General features: G+C 45.3%; 3 protein-coding genes and 1 pseudogene across 5 annotated transcripts; 1 reads left to right on the forward strand and 3 right to left on the reverse strand.

The window, feature by feature from the left end:
• The first annotated feature begins 1,878 nt into the window (after nucleotides 1-1,878).
• Nucleotides 1,879-3,322, forward strand: LOC127773175 (uncharacterized). The gene has a single exon (XM_052299205.1). It carries the CDS (start codon nucleotides 2,007-2,009, stop codon nucleotides 2,988-2,990), a length of 984 nt encoding a protein of 327 aa, XP_052155165.1. The 5' UTR covers nucleotides 1,879-2,006; the 3' UTR covers nucleotides 2,991-3,322.
• Nucleotides 3,323-4,036: 714 nt separating this feature from the next.
• On the reverse strand, nucleotides 4,037-8,459 carry LOC127773401 (protein LEAD-SENSITIVE 1). 2 transcript variants are annotated; one of them, XM_052299462.1, is made up of 3 exons: nucleotides 6,328-6,492; nucleotides 6,091-6,164; nucleotides 4,037-5,000 (listed from the first exon to the last, which is right to left on the reverse strand). In XM_052299462.1, exons 1-3 carry the CDS (start codon nucleotides 6,345-6,347, stop codon nucleotides 4,270-4,272), a joined length of 825 nt encoding a protein of 274 aa, XP_052155422.1. In that variant the 5' UTR covers nucleotides 6,348-6,492; the 3' UTR covers nucleotides 4,037-4,269. The 2 variants fall into 2 exon arrangements, with proteins under 2 accessions (XP_052155422.1, XP_052155423.1); XM_052299463.1 differs by lacking the exons at nucleotides 6,091-6,164; nucleotides 6,328-6,492 and adding an exon at nucleotides 8,260-8,459.
• A 44-nt stretch (nucleotides 8,460-8,503) lies between these two features.
• Nucleotides 8,504-11,486, reverse strand: LOC127773399 (histone deacetylase 8-like). 2 transcript variants are annotated; one of them, XM_052299461.1, is made up of 3 exons: nucleotides 10,348-11,486; nucleotides 9,743-10,161; nucleotides 8,504-8,983 (listed from the first exon to the last, which is right to left on the reverse strand). In XM_052299461.1, the coding sequence occupies exons 1-3, from the start codon at nucleotides 10,640-10,642 to the stop codon at nucleotides 8,681-8,683; spliced, it is 1,017 nt and encodes a 338-aa protein (XP_052155421.1). In that variant the 5' UTR covers nucleotides 10,643-11,486; the 3' UTR covers nucleotides 8,504-8,680. The 2 variants fall into 2 exon arrangements, with proteins under 2 accessions (XP_052155421.1, XP_052155420.1); XM_052299460.1 differs by having other exon boundaries at nucleotides 9,581-10,161; nucleotides 10,348-11,479.
• Nucleotides 11,487-13,612: 2,126 nt separating this feature from the next.
• On the reverse strand, nucleotides 13,613-17,655 carry LOC127773400 (histone deacetylase 8-like; annotated as a pseudogene).
• Between the last annotated feature and the right edge of the window lie 292 nt (nucleotides 17,656-17,947).

A 17,947-nucleotide genomic window follows, 5' to 3' on the forward strand; every position in this document is an offset into this window, starting at 1 on the left:
AACTTAATTAGTATCAGATGGATATAAGACACGTATATATTTATAGTATTACTACCTTCACCTTAAAATGTAATGTAGCTATTTTACTACCCACCTCCTGCTCTTAACCAAAATATTAATCATTCTTCTTCATCTACTTTCTTTTCTCAATCAATCATACACTTCCTTTAATTATTATCACATACTCTCTCCGTCCCAAAAAAAAAGACAAACCCTGATTTCCATGCTCAACGTTTGATCGTCCGTCTTATTTAAAAAAATTATGAAAAATTTTAAAAAGACAAGTCACGCATAAAATATTAATCATGTTTTATCATCTAACAACAATGAAAATACGAATTATAAAAAAAAATTTCATATAAGACGGACAATTAAAGTTGGACACGGAAATCCAGGATTTGCCTTTTTTTTTGGGACGGAGAGTGTACTTTCAACCTAAAAAATATTTACGTTTTGAGACTAAAGAAGTATGATATGTCACGTTTCATATAGGTTTGTTTATTTTGAACTGAGAAAGTATGATGACGGTGGGAGTCCTGAACGTGGAAGGCGACCAAGTACGGTTACGATGACCGATCGATGGATGGGATCTATGGGCAAAACGACACACGGCCGAGGTACGGTACGTGCGCACTGTGCGCCGCTGCAGGGCTCCAAAGTCGCGGGGGGACATTTAAACCAAACTTTCGCGATGGTGACCTGACGCCTGCAAATCTTACCGCGCTAATTAAATCCCCCACAGCTCAAGGTCTTTCTTTAATTTTATAGATTTTTAGTGTGATTGTTTTTTTTTCTTTTCTACGTTCCCATCAATGAATCGCACTTGCGGTTGTTATGGCGCCCCGCCATAATACTAAGAGGTATCACCACACCACTGCTCTGTGTGCAAAAGAGACTGCACAAGCACTGGTTGTTGGGGATGGTACTTAATTGGTTTGCCAATTTTTTTCGTACTTAAAACCACTGATCACATAATTCATACTACTCCCTCCGTCCCAAAATAAGTGTAATTTTGCATTATTCACGTTCAACGTTCGACTGTTCGTCTTATTTGAAATTTTTTTATGATTAGTATTTTTATTGCTATTAGATGATAAAACATGAATAGTATTTTATGTGTGACTAAATATTTTTAAATTTTTCACAAAATTTTCAAATAAGATGGACGGTCAAATGTTAGACACGGATATCCATGGCTGTACTTATTTTGGGATGGAGGTAGTACCAGAGTGGTACATCCTGCAGGTCTAGGCTGTCTATTGCAGTTAGCAACTCGAACCACATCGATGTAATTAACGCATACTGGTTGCATGCACATGCGTCGTCACCAACCGAAGAAAACATCTCACCCTAGCTAATCAGCTGCTGCTGGCAATTACTCCCTCCGTTTTTTAATAGATGACGCCGTTGACTTTTGAACATATATTTGACCATTCGTCTTATTTAAAAAATTTTATGTAAATGTATAAATATAAATTATGCTTAAAGTACTTTAAGTGATAAAACAACTCACAACAAAAAAAATTATAATTACGTAAATTTTTTAAATAAGACGAATGGTCAAATATATGATAAAAAGTTAACGACGTTATCTATTAAAAAACGGAGATAGTACTTCCTCCGTCCCTAAATATTTAACGCAATTGACTCTTTCAAACATATTCGACCATTCGTCTTATTAAAAAAACTTAAGTAATTATTAATTTTTTCCTATGATTTGATTCATTGTTGATTATATTTTATGTATACATATAGTTTTACATATTTCACAAAAGTTCTTTTTACTAAGATAAACGATCAAATATATTTAAAAAGTTAAAGGCGTCAAATAAGACCTGAGGACTTCCCCACATATATATGCACTGGACCTCTCTCCCCTGCTCTCTCCTCTCTCAGATGAAGCTCTCACGTCTGCAAAACCTCTCACATCATCGCTGCATCCTGCGTAGCTTTCCTTATCCACCCTGCAGATCGATCGATCTCTCCCTGTAGTTAAATCTAGCTCGATGCTGTCTTCTCACTGTGAGAGCATGCTGGCGTACGCGGCGGCGGCCGGGCGGCGAGCGGTGGTGGTCGACCACCACCAACGGCGGTACAGGCCGAACGTGGAGGTGGCGCCCAACTGCCCGCGGTGCGAGTCGCCCAACACCAAGTTCTGCTACTACAACAACTACAGCCTCAGCCAGCCGCGCTACTTCTGCAAGGGGTGCCGCCGCTACTGGACCAAGGGCGGCTCGCTCCGGAACGTGCCCGTCGGCGGCGGGTGCCGCAAGAACCGGCGGGGCAAGGCGGTGCGCGCCATGGTCGGGGAGACGATGACGGCGCGCGGCGGCGGCGGCGGCGGCGCGGCGGCGTTCTCTCACCGGTTCCACGGGCCCGTCCGGCCCGACATGATCCTGGAAGGCATGGCCGGCAGCACGGCCGCCTCCGCCGGCCTCGGCGAGCAGCCGGGTGTGGCGGCGCCGGACGAGAAGCCCACCGCGGCGGACGGCTCCACGATTGACCTGGCCTTGCTGTACGCCAAGTTCTTGAACCACCACCAGCCTACTATGGCGGAGCAGGGCGGTGGCGCCGCCGTGCCGGAATCGGTCGACACCTCGAGCGGGTCATCGAGCGATCGCACGACGAGCCCGGCCGCCGCGCAGCCTGCGGCGGCGGCGGCGTACGGCCCGGGGCAAGACGGGCTCGTCGGCGAGCCGATCAGCACGGAGGAGCACGGTGCAGCAGCCATGGCGCGGTGCGCGCAGGCGCTCGGGGAGCTCAACTTCAGCGTGGACCAGATCAGCTGCTACACCTCGCTGGGGTTGCCAACGACGGACGGCGGAGATCTGATCCTGCCGTCGACGCTGGACCAGCACGCCAAGTACGAGCCGTTCGATTCGCTCCCCGAGGACGCGCTCAGCCTCCACGACATCATCTCCGGCGACGACGATGTCTGGTGCAACGCGTTGGGTTGCCAAGGACTGGAAGCAGCTCTCTGCAGGCCATGATTTTTTATTATTATTATTTTTCACTCCTCTCGATCTCCTCGTTGATTTGCTGCTGTTCTTGTTGCGATCGATCCTATGCCAGATATTTTCATCTTCTTTTGATCTTTGTTCAGAAGTATAATTTATAACCATATAGTTATATGTCTTCGGCAGAGTGAGACCATTCATCGAAGTAATCAAACCATGGAGGAGTAAGGGGTATACAACTATACTTGTGAGATAGATAAAAAGATTAATGTAATAAAGTCTGATGCCTTATTGGTTACATTGAAAAGCAGGTTTCCTTTTCGGAGCGATCTGTTCAATTATTCAGAGTCCATTCATTGAAAACATTTCCTCTTATACGTGTGTACCAGTATGCAGCGTACGTCTTGCTAGATCGATGATGCTTTGAAATTTCAACGTGTCCTTCTGGTGGATATGTTGCTACAGCTGCTAGCAGTGCACTATAGATATCACCGAGTGCACATGGGCTACGATCCGATCGAGAGAATGAATTTGGCCCATGATCCGAGAAGCTCTGGCACCAAGCATTTCTGCTTCTACCTTGATTTGCAAGTTGCTTTATATATGGTACTCCTCCCGCTCCGATATAAATACATCTAGAACGGGACGTGACGTTATAGGATATATCACATCATTTTTTTTAAGGAAAAACAGCACGAGACTGTGCTTTTTAACTAAATATAGCGAGAGAAAAATACAGCCCCTAGAGGCATATCACATCATGTTCTAATGCACTTATATTGGGAAGGGGGAGTAAATCAGATCAGGATTAGGAATTCAGGATCATCATAACAAACCAGCATTTTAACATAGAAGTTCGAGTGAAAAAATGGCTTATGAGCTTTGCTGTTATATGAATTCTCAAACAAAATTGCAGTTTTTCCGTGTCCCAACAACTCCCAATGAGGCCATGAATGAAAGTTAACCTCTGCATCCCAAGTTGGCTCAGGTCAGGTGAATTATATTTCCCACTTACAAGCAAACGTCTCCTAATGAAGTGGAATTACTGCCTAAAATAAGAGAGCTGTCACAATCTTGAGTTGCAAATCGACAAGCACCACACTTCCATGTTCATAATTTATACAACAGTAGATAAGCCACACATAACAGTTGATGGCAGAAACGGGCGTATAAGTTTTTTCATTGTTTGTACAGCTATTGCTGAATGGGAGGCTCACTCTGGTACACAATTTCAGCTGATATTTGACAACGAAACATCCATAAATTTAGCAGCAGAAGGTCTGGAGTAATGTATAGATCTCAGTGGTGCACTTTAAGCAGCAACAGGTGCGGTTACGGCCAGACCTTGGGCTTCTGCCGGAGCAACCAACTGACTGATGTTCTCCACGGCACGAATCCTGCCACTCGCCAGCCCAGCAGTCAGGTCCTCCACTTCCACTTTCAGCACATCTCGCCGGTTGCCAATGTCAGCTGCGTACCTGCTGGCGCAATACACCCCAACTGCCATCACCGCCATTCCATAGATATTCGTGGTTACTAGGCGGAATGGGGTTGAAATCACCGCAGCAAGAGGTCCGCCGATGATGGAGATGGCCTGCCCACTCTGCCCGACGACACCTTGCTCTGCCACAAGGAGGCCTGTCTTGCAGTATATCGCGAAGTCCTCACAGTTGCTCTTGAACAGGTTGTAGCACCTGAAACCATTGCTGAGCAAGTGATTGGCACGGCGCACAACAACCTCATCTGGATCAGTTGGGGCAAGCGTGCACGTCCCTCCTCGCGCTTTGGCAAGGAAAAGTGCTGGGTTGACAGCATACTCGAAACGGTAGAGGGCGCCCCCTGACAGGAAGCAGTTGAGGCAAGAGGATACCACACCATTTGTCTCCGTATTGGTGGTGGCACCTTCATTGTTGCATATTGAACATGGAGTGTTTGTATTAGGACCAGAGCTCATAAGGAGGAGGTCAATGAAAGTTCCTGTTCCGACCTCCTGGCCCCTTCCTCTAGTAAAATGGATCACCTTATCATCGCCCACATATATTCCTGCATGAAAAATACAGTTATATCTACAAAAAAGGAAAAAAAGACTACAAGAAAAAAGTAACTGCATACCCAAATCTACAACAAATGGCAACAACTGCAGCTTGTGCAAGATCTATTTTATCTGCTATTGCAGTATTCTACCTGGCATTTAATCTTATAATAATAAAAAAACCAACGTCTGAATCTTTTATTTTTCTTCTCTTTGGTTTTCTTTCTTCCAAGGGCTTGTCATGTGCTCATGTAAAGTTATCTTCCCTACTACTCCCTCCGTTTCATATTATATTAGTCATTTTGACTTTTTTTTGTTAACTTTTTTTTAAATTTGACCAACTTTATATAAAAAAATAGCAATATTTTCAACACAAAACAAACATATTGTCAAAATATATTAAATGTTAGTTTGAATGAAACTAATTTCGTGTTGTAGATATTACTATTTTTTTCATAAACTTAATCAAACTTGAAAAAGTTTGACTATAAAAGATTCAAAGCGACTTATAATATGAAACAGAGGGAGTACAATATATACCCCAGCTCTGCTGGTCTTTCCCAAAAAAAACTGCTATTAGTTGCAAAAACAAAATTGCTATTGCAATTTCCTCGTTAAATTTTCATAAGTTCTGAACACAAATAATATGTGCAACTCTCTTGCGTGCTCCCCCAAAAAATTCAGGTCAGTTGCCTCACATGCCTGATAATCAATTCAAATCCAATTCATCTGCCCCAAGGCTTTCAACATAGCATCAAAACAAGTTCATTGAGTATACACAGAACAAACATATATACTACACATCTAATTCCACCATAGAATTTGCATGATATCCCTTCTGTTATATAGAAAATCAAGCACCAAACAGCATATGGATCTCCTAGTAACCTAGTTACCTAAAACTTCCGAATTATTCAAATCTTTTGCAGATATTAGACTGGGCTAGATTCTCTGAAGTCTATCAATCCCTTGTTCTAACCCCATTGGTTGGTCCAAGACGCAGGCAGCCATCAAATTCAAAAAGGTAACGAAACCTGATTCATCTGATCAAATCAAAACTTAAAAAGAGGGGAAAAGGAACAGACGAGAGGGACTCCTAACCGTGATGCGCGTAGACCCACGCGGCCCTCCACGAATAGATGTGATCCCCCGCCTTCAGGGTCTCCTTCCCAATCCTAACCACAGATTGAAGGAAAAAAAAACAGGCTAAAAATCACCCGAAACTACAGCGCTGCAGACAGCAAACCTCGCACAATGAACTGAGAAATAGCACTAGCGGCGCAGCAGGGTAGAGAGGATCCAGGTAATGGAAGGGGTTGAGAGATGAGAGTGGAGAACCTGTTCGAGAGGAGGCCCATGGCGGCGGGGGCGGGAGGGGGGATCGACTCGGTGGGCGCCGCGGCGGATGGCGAGAGAGGCGGAGGGAGGACGAATGGAAAGGGACGGAAGCAAAAGAAAGCGGTTTTTGCGTTTTTGGAGTGCAAGCACGGGAAAAGGGAAGAGCGGAGCGGCCGTAGGATTGACGAGACGCCGATTTCACGTCCCCTCAACTGGCGGCTTCCAGTCCTGATTCCTGAATCCTGATGGAGCTTTTGCTACGAAACCCCTTGGTCTTGGTCTACAGAGGATGTTTAGATTTACCTGTGTAAAGTTTTTCATATCACATTGGATATTATATAGAGTGTCACGTAGGATGTTCGGGTCCTAATAGAAAAACTAATTACAGAATCCATCAGTAAACCACGATACAAATTTATTAAGCCTAATTAATCTATCATTAACAAATGTTTACTGTAGCACCACATTATCAAATCATGGTATAATTAGACTTAAAAAGACTCGTCTCGCAAATTAGTCGCAGTCTGCACAATTAGGGCCTGTTTGGCACAGCTCTAGAGCTCAGCCAAACAGTTTCAGCTCCACTAAAACTGGAAATGGAGTTGAGTGGAGCTCTCTCACAAAATGTACTAGAGTTGTGGAGCTGGGTTTAGGCAGCTCCACAACTCCACTCCAGAATCAACTCCTGGAGTTAAATTTAGGAGTTAGAGCTGTACCAAACAAGCCCCTAGTTATTTTTTTAGCCTATGTTTAATATTTTATGCAAGTGTTCAAACGTTCGATGTGACAGGACGTAAAATTTTGGGGTTGGATCTAAACAGGCCCTTAAGAATATTTGGGTTAATAAATTTTATAAAACTAGAGATATTTTCACTAAACTATCACAAAACTATATCTTTAAAATTTGTATCATAGAACTATAGATCCAATGTCAAAATTTATAGTAAAACTACAATTTATGAAATCTTATCACAAAAATATGTTATTTTGTGATACAAATTTACGGTAGTTTTGTGACAGAATAATCAAATTTCTTGTAGTTTTGTGAAATTTTACTTTTTTTCAAAACTACAAAAATACTTTTAACAATATTATAAGCAAAACTAACATATCTAACACCTAATTTATTATTAGTACAAAGCATAGATTTAAACCACAAAATAGGAAAATTATAGATTTGATAATAAACTTATCTAAAACTACATAAATGTTAGATACCAGACCCTTACCAATTCCTTTTTCCTGATAATAATTTACTCGTACGCACAGGGAACAAATATTGGGGATTTGGGCCGGGAGATGCATAGGAAATTTTATCCTTAAGTTTTCTTCTTTTTTTTTTTTGAGACCATCCTTAAGTTTTCTTAAGCATCGTCTTAAAAAAAATATGCAGCTTTCGTGGCCGGTCGGTGCCAGGTTGCACGAGCGCTGTCGGCAGTAGCCGCGGCGGAAGCGCGTCTCTACTTGGGAGATGAAGTTGACCAGAGAATTTCAGATAAAAGTCCACCTGTACAGAATTCTTCAAGAACTCCAGGTACGCAAGCAAGCAACCGAGCAAAATTTTTGCATAGCATTGCAGCCATACGACGGAGCAGTTCACCACAAACACACGGACTCGGAAAAGAAACCGCCTCGATAGAGATCGACGCATCGCACCGCCTGAAAAAGCATTTGCGGCGCGTATGATTTGCTGCAAAAAATCATCGGAGATAAGTCGCTGACGCAGGTAGAATATGGTTCCATGGAGCGAGATGACACCCGCAAATCACAAGATGGATGCATTCCTTCCAAAGAGCCACTTCCAAAGGAATTTGATTCTTTCTGGCATTTCTTGGCAGTGTGACCAGCTTTTGCAACAGATGGACGATTCATTCACTGGGTGGCAAGCAATTGGATCACCTAGCACTAGCAGTAGTCATATTGAAAAATTACCTTCCAGTATTGCTGTAGGCAGTAAGTTGACGAGTGATGTGGCAGCAGGTAGCATTCCTTGCTAGACAATAATTCAGACTTGGCACTTGGTTTCAGACTTGGAACTGGTGCGCTTATATAATACAGGTGGCTGTAGCCCCAATGCCCCATTGCATAATCAAACAGCCCATCTGTTAGTCAGCGTTACTTATTAGGCGCAGCAATTGAGGTCCACAAATATAAGATGGTAGAGTTTGACATGATGTATGTACAATACCAATGTGAATTGAGAACTTGGGAATCAGGGGTTTATGAAAGGAACAAGCACTCGAATGTTGCTCCAATGAATGCATGTACTTTCAGTCAAAAGGCCATAAGAATAGACGGTGCACTGATATGAAATTGAGGTTCAAGGGCACTCGCATCTAAAAGAAATGGATTTCTATATGTCCTTCAAGAATGGAATAGATTCTTTCCAGCATTTCTTCATGATGTCCACAACTTTCATGGTGTATTTCTCATCCTCTGGATAATAGGCGATTGGATCATCAAGCAACGGGGCTTGTAGATTCAGAACACCTTCTAGTGTTGCATGCAGACAATATGCCGAATAGCTGATGTGATAACCCCCTTCCTGCACGATCAATATTTGACCATTGCTGTGTTGATCAGCCATGCCTCTCATTATTTGCCCAATTTTCCGATAACCATCCATGGTTAAGCACTGTCTTCCATTGGGATCAAACTGCATGGGAATAACAACCATTAATAAGTTTGTTTCAGATATAATTTTGAAATATGCAGTTAAACCATCACTATGATAGATAGTTTCGTATTGTAAAACAATGTATTAAGTATCACTGCATATGAGTGGTGCATTATTCAGGGAGGCAAGGAAAAGGTGAAATTAGGTTTTGGTAAGATGCGACTTCGCAAAGATCCAAAATTATTATTCCAACATAGTAATGATTTCAGAATATCCTAGAGACAGATTATTTTGAACTCTTTTGATAGTATTGCCTTGGTTTAGATATATAAAGCTATAAACACAAGAATTAAATCTTTACACCATTGACTAGTGCTAATATTGTAATCAAAATGTTGTTGTTTTCTTAGGTGATGGCAAAAGATTATCCGAATTTATTAGGATTGTTTATATAAGTACACTTTTTTTTCTTGAACACGCAAGAAAATTATTATATAAGTACATTAAACCTTGCTTGTCAAATGAAACAGCAGCTATAGTTGCATAAAAGAAAAATTATATTACGATAGTGTGGAATCTTAGACTCTTAGCAAATGCAAAATGCAATGAACTAAGATAGATGCCAGTTCGACTCACTGTACTAGAATCTTGGCCAACAACAAAAACCAAAAGCTCAGGATGAAACTTCTCTATGGCTGGAACAACTAATTCATTCATCGCATACTCATACCCTGCATCCCCACTGCCATTAGGCAAAGGAATATTGAGATTGTACCCAAGACCCCTGCCTTCACCAACCTCATCCACCGAGCCACTCTGGGGATGTGATGGACCCCATGAACCATGCTTCATGTGAAGAGAGATCGTCAGCACGCTGTCTGTGTGGTAGAAGCCCTCTGCAGTGCCATTTCCATAGTGCACGTCAATATCAACAACAGCAACCTTTCTGCGTCCTGAATCCAGAGCCAGCTTCACTGCAAGCCCAGCATTGTTCAGGAAGCAGTAACCATCAGCACGGTCCGGTTGCGCATGATGGCCAGGGGGGCGGACCAACGCATAGGCAATCTTGGCATGTCCATCTAGTATGTGCTTCATCGCTGATAAAGTTGTTCCAGCCGCCAGAAGCGCAGCACCCCAGGATCCAGGGTTCAAGAAAGTGCCTTCACACAGCTTCTTGGCACCAACGGCATTTGCTTGCACGAGCTCCTCTATGTATTCTGTCAACCATAACAAGATTTATACAAACTATTAAGTACACTAATCTTCTGCGATTCCATATGCAAATGAGGATGTAACAATCGCCGTAACAGATAATCAATAAAAATCGAGAATGCTAACTATGGGCCAAGTCAATTAGAGTTTTTTTTTCCCCAAGATTTGAGATAGCGAGATTTGGGGCTAACCGGCGGAGTGGAAGGAGAGGAGCTCGGCGGCGTGGGCGGGGCGGCCGGAGTGCCAGGAGATGAAGCGCGCGATGGGGCCGCGGCGGAGGATGGAGACCATGTTGCGGACGCGGTCGGCGTTCTCCGGGTGCTGGTCGAGCACGTCGAGGAAGCCCGGGTCGCGGCCCGAGTCGAACACGCCGCGGCCGGCGTCGTGGGCCACCATGCCCTCGTGCCAGAACACCGCCAGCTGCTCCCCCGTCGCCGGCGCCCCCTCCGCCGCCACCGCGGCCGAGGAGGAGGCGGACGACTCCATCGGCGACGCCGCGACGGTGACGTTTCCTTTGCCGCTTCGTGTTGGTCGATTGGTCGAAGTCTTGACTCTTGACCGAGAGTCTTCTTCCTCCGGGGCTCCGTGAGTTCGTGCAGGCTCGCAGCGCTGGAAATTAACAAGATATGCGTGGGCCGTATAAGATCGAAATTCTGGTGGGCCTCGTTGTCTGATGGAGAACCTAGTAAAGTGGGCCGAGTATTGGAGGACCAGCGGAAAAAGTACACCTAAGGTCCCTCAACTTGTCAGCGAGATACGAAATCATCATCGAACCGCAAAAAACAGATATACGGGATCCCTTAACTATACAAAACCGGTCACCCGAGAACCCTCGACGGTTTTGACGCCGGTATTGTCCAACGTGGCGGCTGAGTCAGCGTGGGACCCACGTGGGCCCACATGTCAGGGTGCCGCCTCATCTCTTCCCTCTTATTTCCCCTCTTCTCCCTTTCTCTCTCTCACTTTTCTGAGCCGGCGACGGGCGGCGCTGTGGGGAGGAGGTCCGGCAGCCGGCGTCGCGCCGGCGGAGGCAACGCCGCCGTCAGCATCCTCGTTGCCGTCGCCATGGCACAGCGCCGCTTGGCGGCCGCAGGAGGGAGCAAGGTAGTGTCAGCGGCGACGACTGAAAGGGACGAGGCAGGGGGAGCGATGCAGCCGCCGCGAGAACCCCGTCGAGGCCGGCGGCACCCCACGGCCTACTCCGGCTTCGTCGTTGCCTCCGCCCCTAGTCGCGGCACCCACGCTTCCCCGACCACGATGCCGCCGCCTCCGCCATGGCGTCCGCGAAGGCCCCCGCGCCGCAAGAGCAGAAAGTGGAGGGCGAGTCGTCGGACGCGTCGTTAGCGGCGGGGGGCGGCTTTGAGCTCCCGCCCGCGTGCAGCTGCCACTCGGCGGCAATCGGCGTGGTCGACCGTCATGGTCTCCTCCTCCTCCTCTGCGGCGGCGGCGCGCGGGGGGGGGGGGGGGGGGGGGGGGGGGGGGGGAGGGGGCGGCTTCGAGCTCCCGCCCGCGTGCGGATTCCACTCGGCGGCAACCGGCGCGGCCGACCGCCGTGGTCTTTTCCTCCTTCTCCACTTGGCGGCCGTCGTGGCATCCACGGTCGTCGTCATCGCCGCGGCGAGCGGCGCCGGCAAGCTGTCGCTGTGGGCGCTGGTGAAAGTGGTGGCGCCGCTCCCTCCTCTCCCGCCGACGCCGCCGCGCGCTGCTCCTTCCTCTTCTGCTGGCGGACTTGGTGCGGCCGCCGCGTCGCCATCTTGCTCTCCCCGCCTTGCTCCTCCCGCCGCCGCCTTGCTCCCCCCGTCGTCAGCTGAGAAAAGTGAGAGAGAGAGAGAAAGGGAGAAGAGGGGAAATAAGAGGGAAGAGATGAGGTGGCACCATGACATGTGGGGCCCATGTGGGTCCCACGCTGACTCAGCCGCCACGTAGGATAAAACCGGTGTCAAAACCGCAGAGGGACCTCGGGTGACCGGTTTTGTATAGTTAAGGGACCCCGTATATCTGGTTTTGTGCTTCGAGGATGATTTTGTATCTCGCTGACAAGTTGAGGGACCTTCGGTGTACTTTTTCCAAGGACCAGCTGCACCAGGATGATTTTGTATCTCGCTGACAAGTTGAGGGACCTTCGGTGTACTTTTTCCAAGGACCAGCTGCACCAGGATGATTTTGTATCTCGCTGACAAGTTGAGGGACCTTCGGTGTACTTTTTCCAAGGACCAGCTGCACCAGGATGATTTTGTATCTCGCTGACAAGTTGAGGGACCTTCGGTGTACTTTTTCCGAGGACCAGCTGCACCATGTTGTATTTTTGTAGTTACTAGAACCCGTACGTTGCAACGGCTAAAATCATTTTTATCGCTATACATTTCTCAGTCCCAACCCACCTCGTTGTCTTCCTCTACGTGGCTTGCCTCTCTTTAACCTAGCCCACAAGTGGAGTTGTAGGCTCAGCTTGTATGGTCGACTACCGTCCTTAACCTCCGGAAGACAGTTCCGTGTCCGTACGATGCTAGAACTAATCATTCTCGTCAAATCCGGTCGAATCTTTCTTGATCTTCTAAAATTAGTTGAGGGTTTTTTATATACTCGATCTTCTGTTTCCGTTTTTATCAAATTGAAATGAATATGCAAAACTCCGGGATAAAAACAGTGACTTTTAAATGGTGATTAAATCCAATAAATTAAAGTGAAATTAAAAGGAAAATTCATGTGGGGGAAATGATAGGGAGTAGCGGGAAATCGATTTTTGCAATTAATTGGAAGAGGGAACATATGGGGAGGCAGATCTACGTAGCGACGACGTTAGGGTTTGGCCCGGTGACTAAAAAACTGAGTGTGTAAAAAACAATCCTTACCAGCCCGGTGACGAAAAAACTGGGCAGATAAAAAAATGAATCCTTATCGCGTACACATACTCTTTCACGTGTAAAAGAGCGCGACATAAAAAACGAAAAAAAGGGATGAAAAAGAAAAAAAGGCGATGAAAAAAATAAATAACAGAAAAAAAGATGGATGAAAAAAGGGCGAAAAGGAAAAGGACGAAAAAAAACAAAAGAGAAAGACGGGAGGGAAAAAAGGGCGAAAAAAACGGACGGGAAAAAAGGAAAAAAGGGAAAACGGTGAAAAAAAAGGAAAATCGCGAAAAAAGGAAAACGGATGAAAAAACACCGGAAACCTTGCGTATTTTTATATTAGATATAGATATATTGTCGTTCGCTGTACCAAAGTCTATATGTTTTTTCTTTAATAGTACTTCCTCTTTTCATATTACTATAATATTATAGGTTTTGAATAGATTTATGTCAAGATTTATGCATTTTTTTAATATAAGTAGCTAAAATTTTGTGGATATTAATGAATCTAGACGATTGATGAAATACCAAAACATTTTTAAATGTGGAAGATGGAGTATTTATACTTATTCAGCTCAACAACTAAGCTCCACATATACAAGCATAATCTAGAATGTGTCACATCTTGTACTAGGTTGGTTTATTTTGATAGGCAGGAAGTATACTACTCCCTCCGTCCCCTAATATAAAGGATTTTGACATTTTGCTTGCACTGTTTAACCATTCGTCTTGTAAAAAAAATTTGAAATTATTATTTTTTTTGACTTACTTTATTATCCAAAGTACTTTAAAGCACAACTTTTCATTTTTTTATATTTGCACAAATTTTTTGAATAAAAAGAGTTATCAAACAGTGCAAGCGAAACTTCAAAATCATTTATATTAGAGGACGGAGGGAGTAGTAAACAATGGTGAAATCTGCCATGGCCTCCACTACCGGATATGGGATTATATATAGGAGCTTCTGCTGTATAGTAAGGGGGTTGAAGTTTTGTCTAGTTTGTTTAACCCCTGTTATTTCTTACTGGTTCTGCAAGTAAACAATGGTACAACTACATGATACATACAATACCAGTGAGAATTGAAAATTTGGAGGTCGTTCATGAGAGGGGCAAGCATTCGGATGCTTCTCCAGTACATATGTACTTTAAGGCGAAAGACCATGAGCCTAGACACTTGATATGAAATTGAGGCTTGGATTTCTATATATCCTTCAAGAACGGAATAGATTCTTTCCAGCATTTCTTGATGATGTCCACGGCTTGCATGGTGTATTTTTCATCATCTGGATAAAAACCCAATGGGTCATCAAGCAATGGGGCCTGCAGATTCAAAACACCTTCCAGCGTTGCATGCAGACAATATGCCGAATAGGTGATGTGATAACCTCCTTCCTGGACAATCAGTATTTGACCATTGCTGTGTTGATCAGCCATGCCCCTCATTATTTGTCCAATTTTCCTATAACCATCCATGGTTAAGCACTGTCTTCCATTAGGATCAAACTGCATGGGCATAATAACAATTAACTAGTCTGATTCATGTATGATTTAAAACATATGCAGCAAAAACAATAACAATTTATTGCTATGATAGATAGTTTCGTTTTGTAAAACAATGTGGTGAAATTAGGATTGAGCTGATGGGGATTTTAAAGAGACCCAATATTATTACTCCAACATAATGATTAAGTGTAACTGTGTAAGGCCCTGTTTCTTTCAGCTTAAGATTATTATAATCTAGATTATTGAGTCAGATTACTATAAGCTATATTGTTATAATCTGTAGTAGAATAAGCGGTTAGTTGTTTATTTCCTAGATTATTAGAGCCTAGATTATTGGGTTTGCAAGTCTAAAGAGGGAGTGGGGTGGCATGTTGGGTAATTTTTCATCCAATAATCTGAAAAAAGCTCACCTAAATGAGCTTATCAGATTATAATAAACTGGGCTCCAGATTATAATAAGCTACTTCAATAAGTTGTATGTTTCTTTTAGCTTACTCCTAATAATTTAGATTATAATAATCCCAAGCTGAAAGAAATAGGGCCTAAGACAGGCACAAACTTGACTCACCGCACTAGAATCTTGGCCAACAACGAAAACCATAAGCTCAGGGCGAAACTTCTCAATGGCCGGAACGACTAATTCATTCATCGCATATTCATACCCTGCATCCCCACTGCCATTAGGCAGAGGGATATTGAGATTGTACCCAAGACCCCTGCCTTTACCAGTCTCATCAACCAAGCCGCTCTGGGGATGCGATGGACCCCATGAACCATGCTTCATGTGAAGAGAGATCGTCAGCACGCTGTCTGTGTGGTAGAACCCCTCTGCAGTGCCATTCCATAGTGCACATCGATATCAACAACGGCGACCCTTCTGCGCCCTGAATCCAGAGCCAGCTTCACTGCAAGCCCGGCATTGTTCAGAAAGCAGTAGCCATCGGCACGGTCGGGTTGCGCATGATGGCCAGGGGGTCGGACCAAGGCGTAGGCAATCTTGGCATGCCCGTCTAGTATGTGCTTCATCGCTGATAAGGTTGTTCCAGCCGCCAGAAGCGCAGCATCCCAGGAACCAGGGTTCAAGAAAGTGCATTCACATATCTTGTTGTTGTTGGCACCAGCAGAATCTGCTTGCACGAGCTCCTCTATGTATTCTGCCAACCACGACAAGATTCATAGATAGTACTTAGGACTTACTAAGTGCACTTATGTTCAGAAATTCCTTTTGCAAATGGCATGTAGCACTCACAAGTCACAAGACACAAAGAGCAGATGATCAATGATGATAACAAGGCAATCAGAAGTTTTATTTTTCGAGCAATGCTCCAGTGCTTTCTACTGGTAATATTATACTCCCTCTGTTTTGAAATGTTTGACACCGTTAACTTTTTAGCACATGTTTAACCGTTCGTCTTATTCAAAAAATTTAAGTAATTATTGATTCTTTTCCTATCATTTAATTCATTGTTAAATATATTTTTATGTAGGCATATAATTTTACATATTTCACAAAAGTTTTTGAATAAGACGAACGATCAAATATGTGCTAAAAAGTCAACGGTGTCAAATATTTCGAAACGGGGGAGTACTACGAGTAGACTAACCTGAACCTTTTATTTTTAAGGGTAGATTAGTAATGTTCTAAGATAGATTTGGGATCAATTTGGCATTTAATTTATTTCTCGTCGTGGATCGCTAGGATGTTTCAGAAAAAGCAGCGCTGCCACCGCTTCCTCATCCATCGCATTCGAGCGGAGGTGGAGAGAGCGACTCCTTCCGCCGCCGGCGCTTGTGCATCACGTTCCCTTCCACCAGTGGCAATACTCTTCGGCGCCCCCTCTTGTTTTGTTCCCTTCTCTGCCGGCGTCCGCTTCCCCGCCGCAGGAGCTTCTAGCGCCGCCCTGACGACTTCCGGCATGCGCACAGGGGCGGCGGTGCAGAGGAGCCCCACGTGGTTCTACCTCCTCTCGCGCGACGACGCCGGCGGCGGCGGCAACCGCGACGACAGCTACAGACGTGCGTGGAGCCGGCTGTTGAGGAGGCTGGTGCGGGAGAGCAGGAGCTTCTGTAGCCTCAGCATCAGCAGGCACGGTAATGTTAATTTTCGTGGATGACTTCACCAGAATCAAGAATCTAATTCTGAATCTGAATCAAGAATTTAATTTGGACATGGACAGTATGCTCTATTGCTATACCAGAATCAACATCCTGAATTTGCTATGAAAAGAAGTAGCTCAACTTCCGTGAGCCTGATCCATTAAATTTGTGCTTTGCTTCCTCTTTACCCGAGCTAATGTAACGTGAATAGGCCCATCTCGCTAGAATTCTGCGTGAAACCCATTCCAACGATCCAGTTCATGAAGCTTCCCCTTGCGAGTCGTCGCGGTGGCGAGCGGGTGGCGGTGGCGCCATAGATGGCCAGCAGGAGGAGCAGCACACGGGGCAACGGCAGCTGGAGCTCGGGAAAGACGGAAATATCCCTCCGCAAATAATTTTTTATGGACAAAAATACCCCTCTAAAATTCTACTACCATTAAATGTGATGGTAATAGAAATAGATCTGAACCCTATGATCAAATGAGATGAACGGTTCAGATTATTTTCTACTAAAAGTAGAAGGCACTGGAGTGGGTCTATTATTTTTCAGGATTTGAGACTACAAGATTATAATTGGGGGCTGACCGGCAGAGTGGAAGGAGAGGAGCTCGGCGGCGTGGGCGGGGCGGCCGGAGTGCCAGGAGATGAAGCGCGCGATGGGGCCGCGGCGGAGGATGGAGACCATGTTGCGGACGCGGTCGGCGTTCTCCGGGTGATGGTCGAGCACGTCGAGGAAGCCCGGGTCGAGGCCCCTGCCGAACACGCCGCGGCCGGCGTCGTGGGCCAGCATGCCCTCGTGCCGGAACACCGCGGCCGCCGCCACCTTCTCTCCCGCCGCGTGCGGCCCCGGCTCCGCCGCCGTCGCCGCCACCGAGGAGGACGCCATCGGATGATCGGTGGGCGACGGATGCCGGCGGACGGTCTTTCTTGGTGCCGCTTCGCGTTGGTGGAAGTCTGTCGATCGAGTTTTTCTCCTTCAGTCCTTTTCTTTAGTGGGCTTTGTCTCTTGACAAGGGCGCACCGCATGCGCATGCACGCAGCAGTCACGCGCTCGTGGCGCTTCCTACACACGCTTGGCCAGAAATTAGTCTCACTGCACGGATAATGCTCACGCTTGCGGGGTGCCTTTATATTAGTCTTTGGTTAGCCTTGGATTACAGGATTAGTCTCGGGAAAAAGCTCGGAAAATCAGTGACTTCGTGAGGACTAGCTCACGCTCTTGAATTGACCTATCATATATTTAACTATCTTATTAATTTTTTTTATAAGTTATGTAAACAACAAGAAAACGTCATCTTAAAAGTTTACAATAGTTTTCCCATAAGACAGGCAAAAGAAAA

Source organism: Oryza glaberrima, chromosome 5 (assembly GCF_000147395.1).
Source record: "Oryza glaberrima chromosome 5, OglaRS2, whole genome shotgun sequence".
In the NCBI taxonomy this organism is placed as follows: Eukaryota; Viridiplantae; Streptophyta; class Magnoliopsida; order Poales; family Poaceae; genus Oryza; species Oryza glaberrima.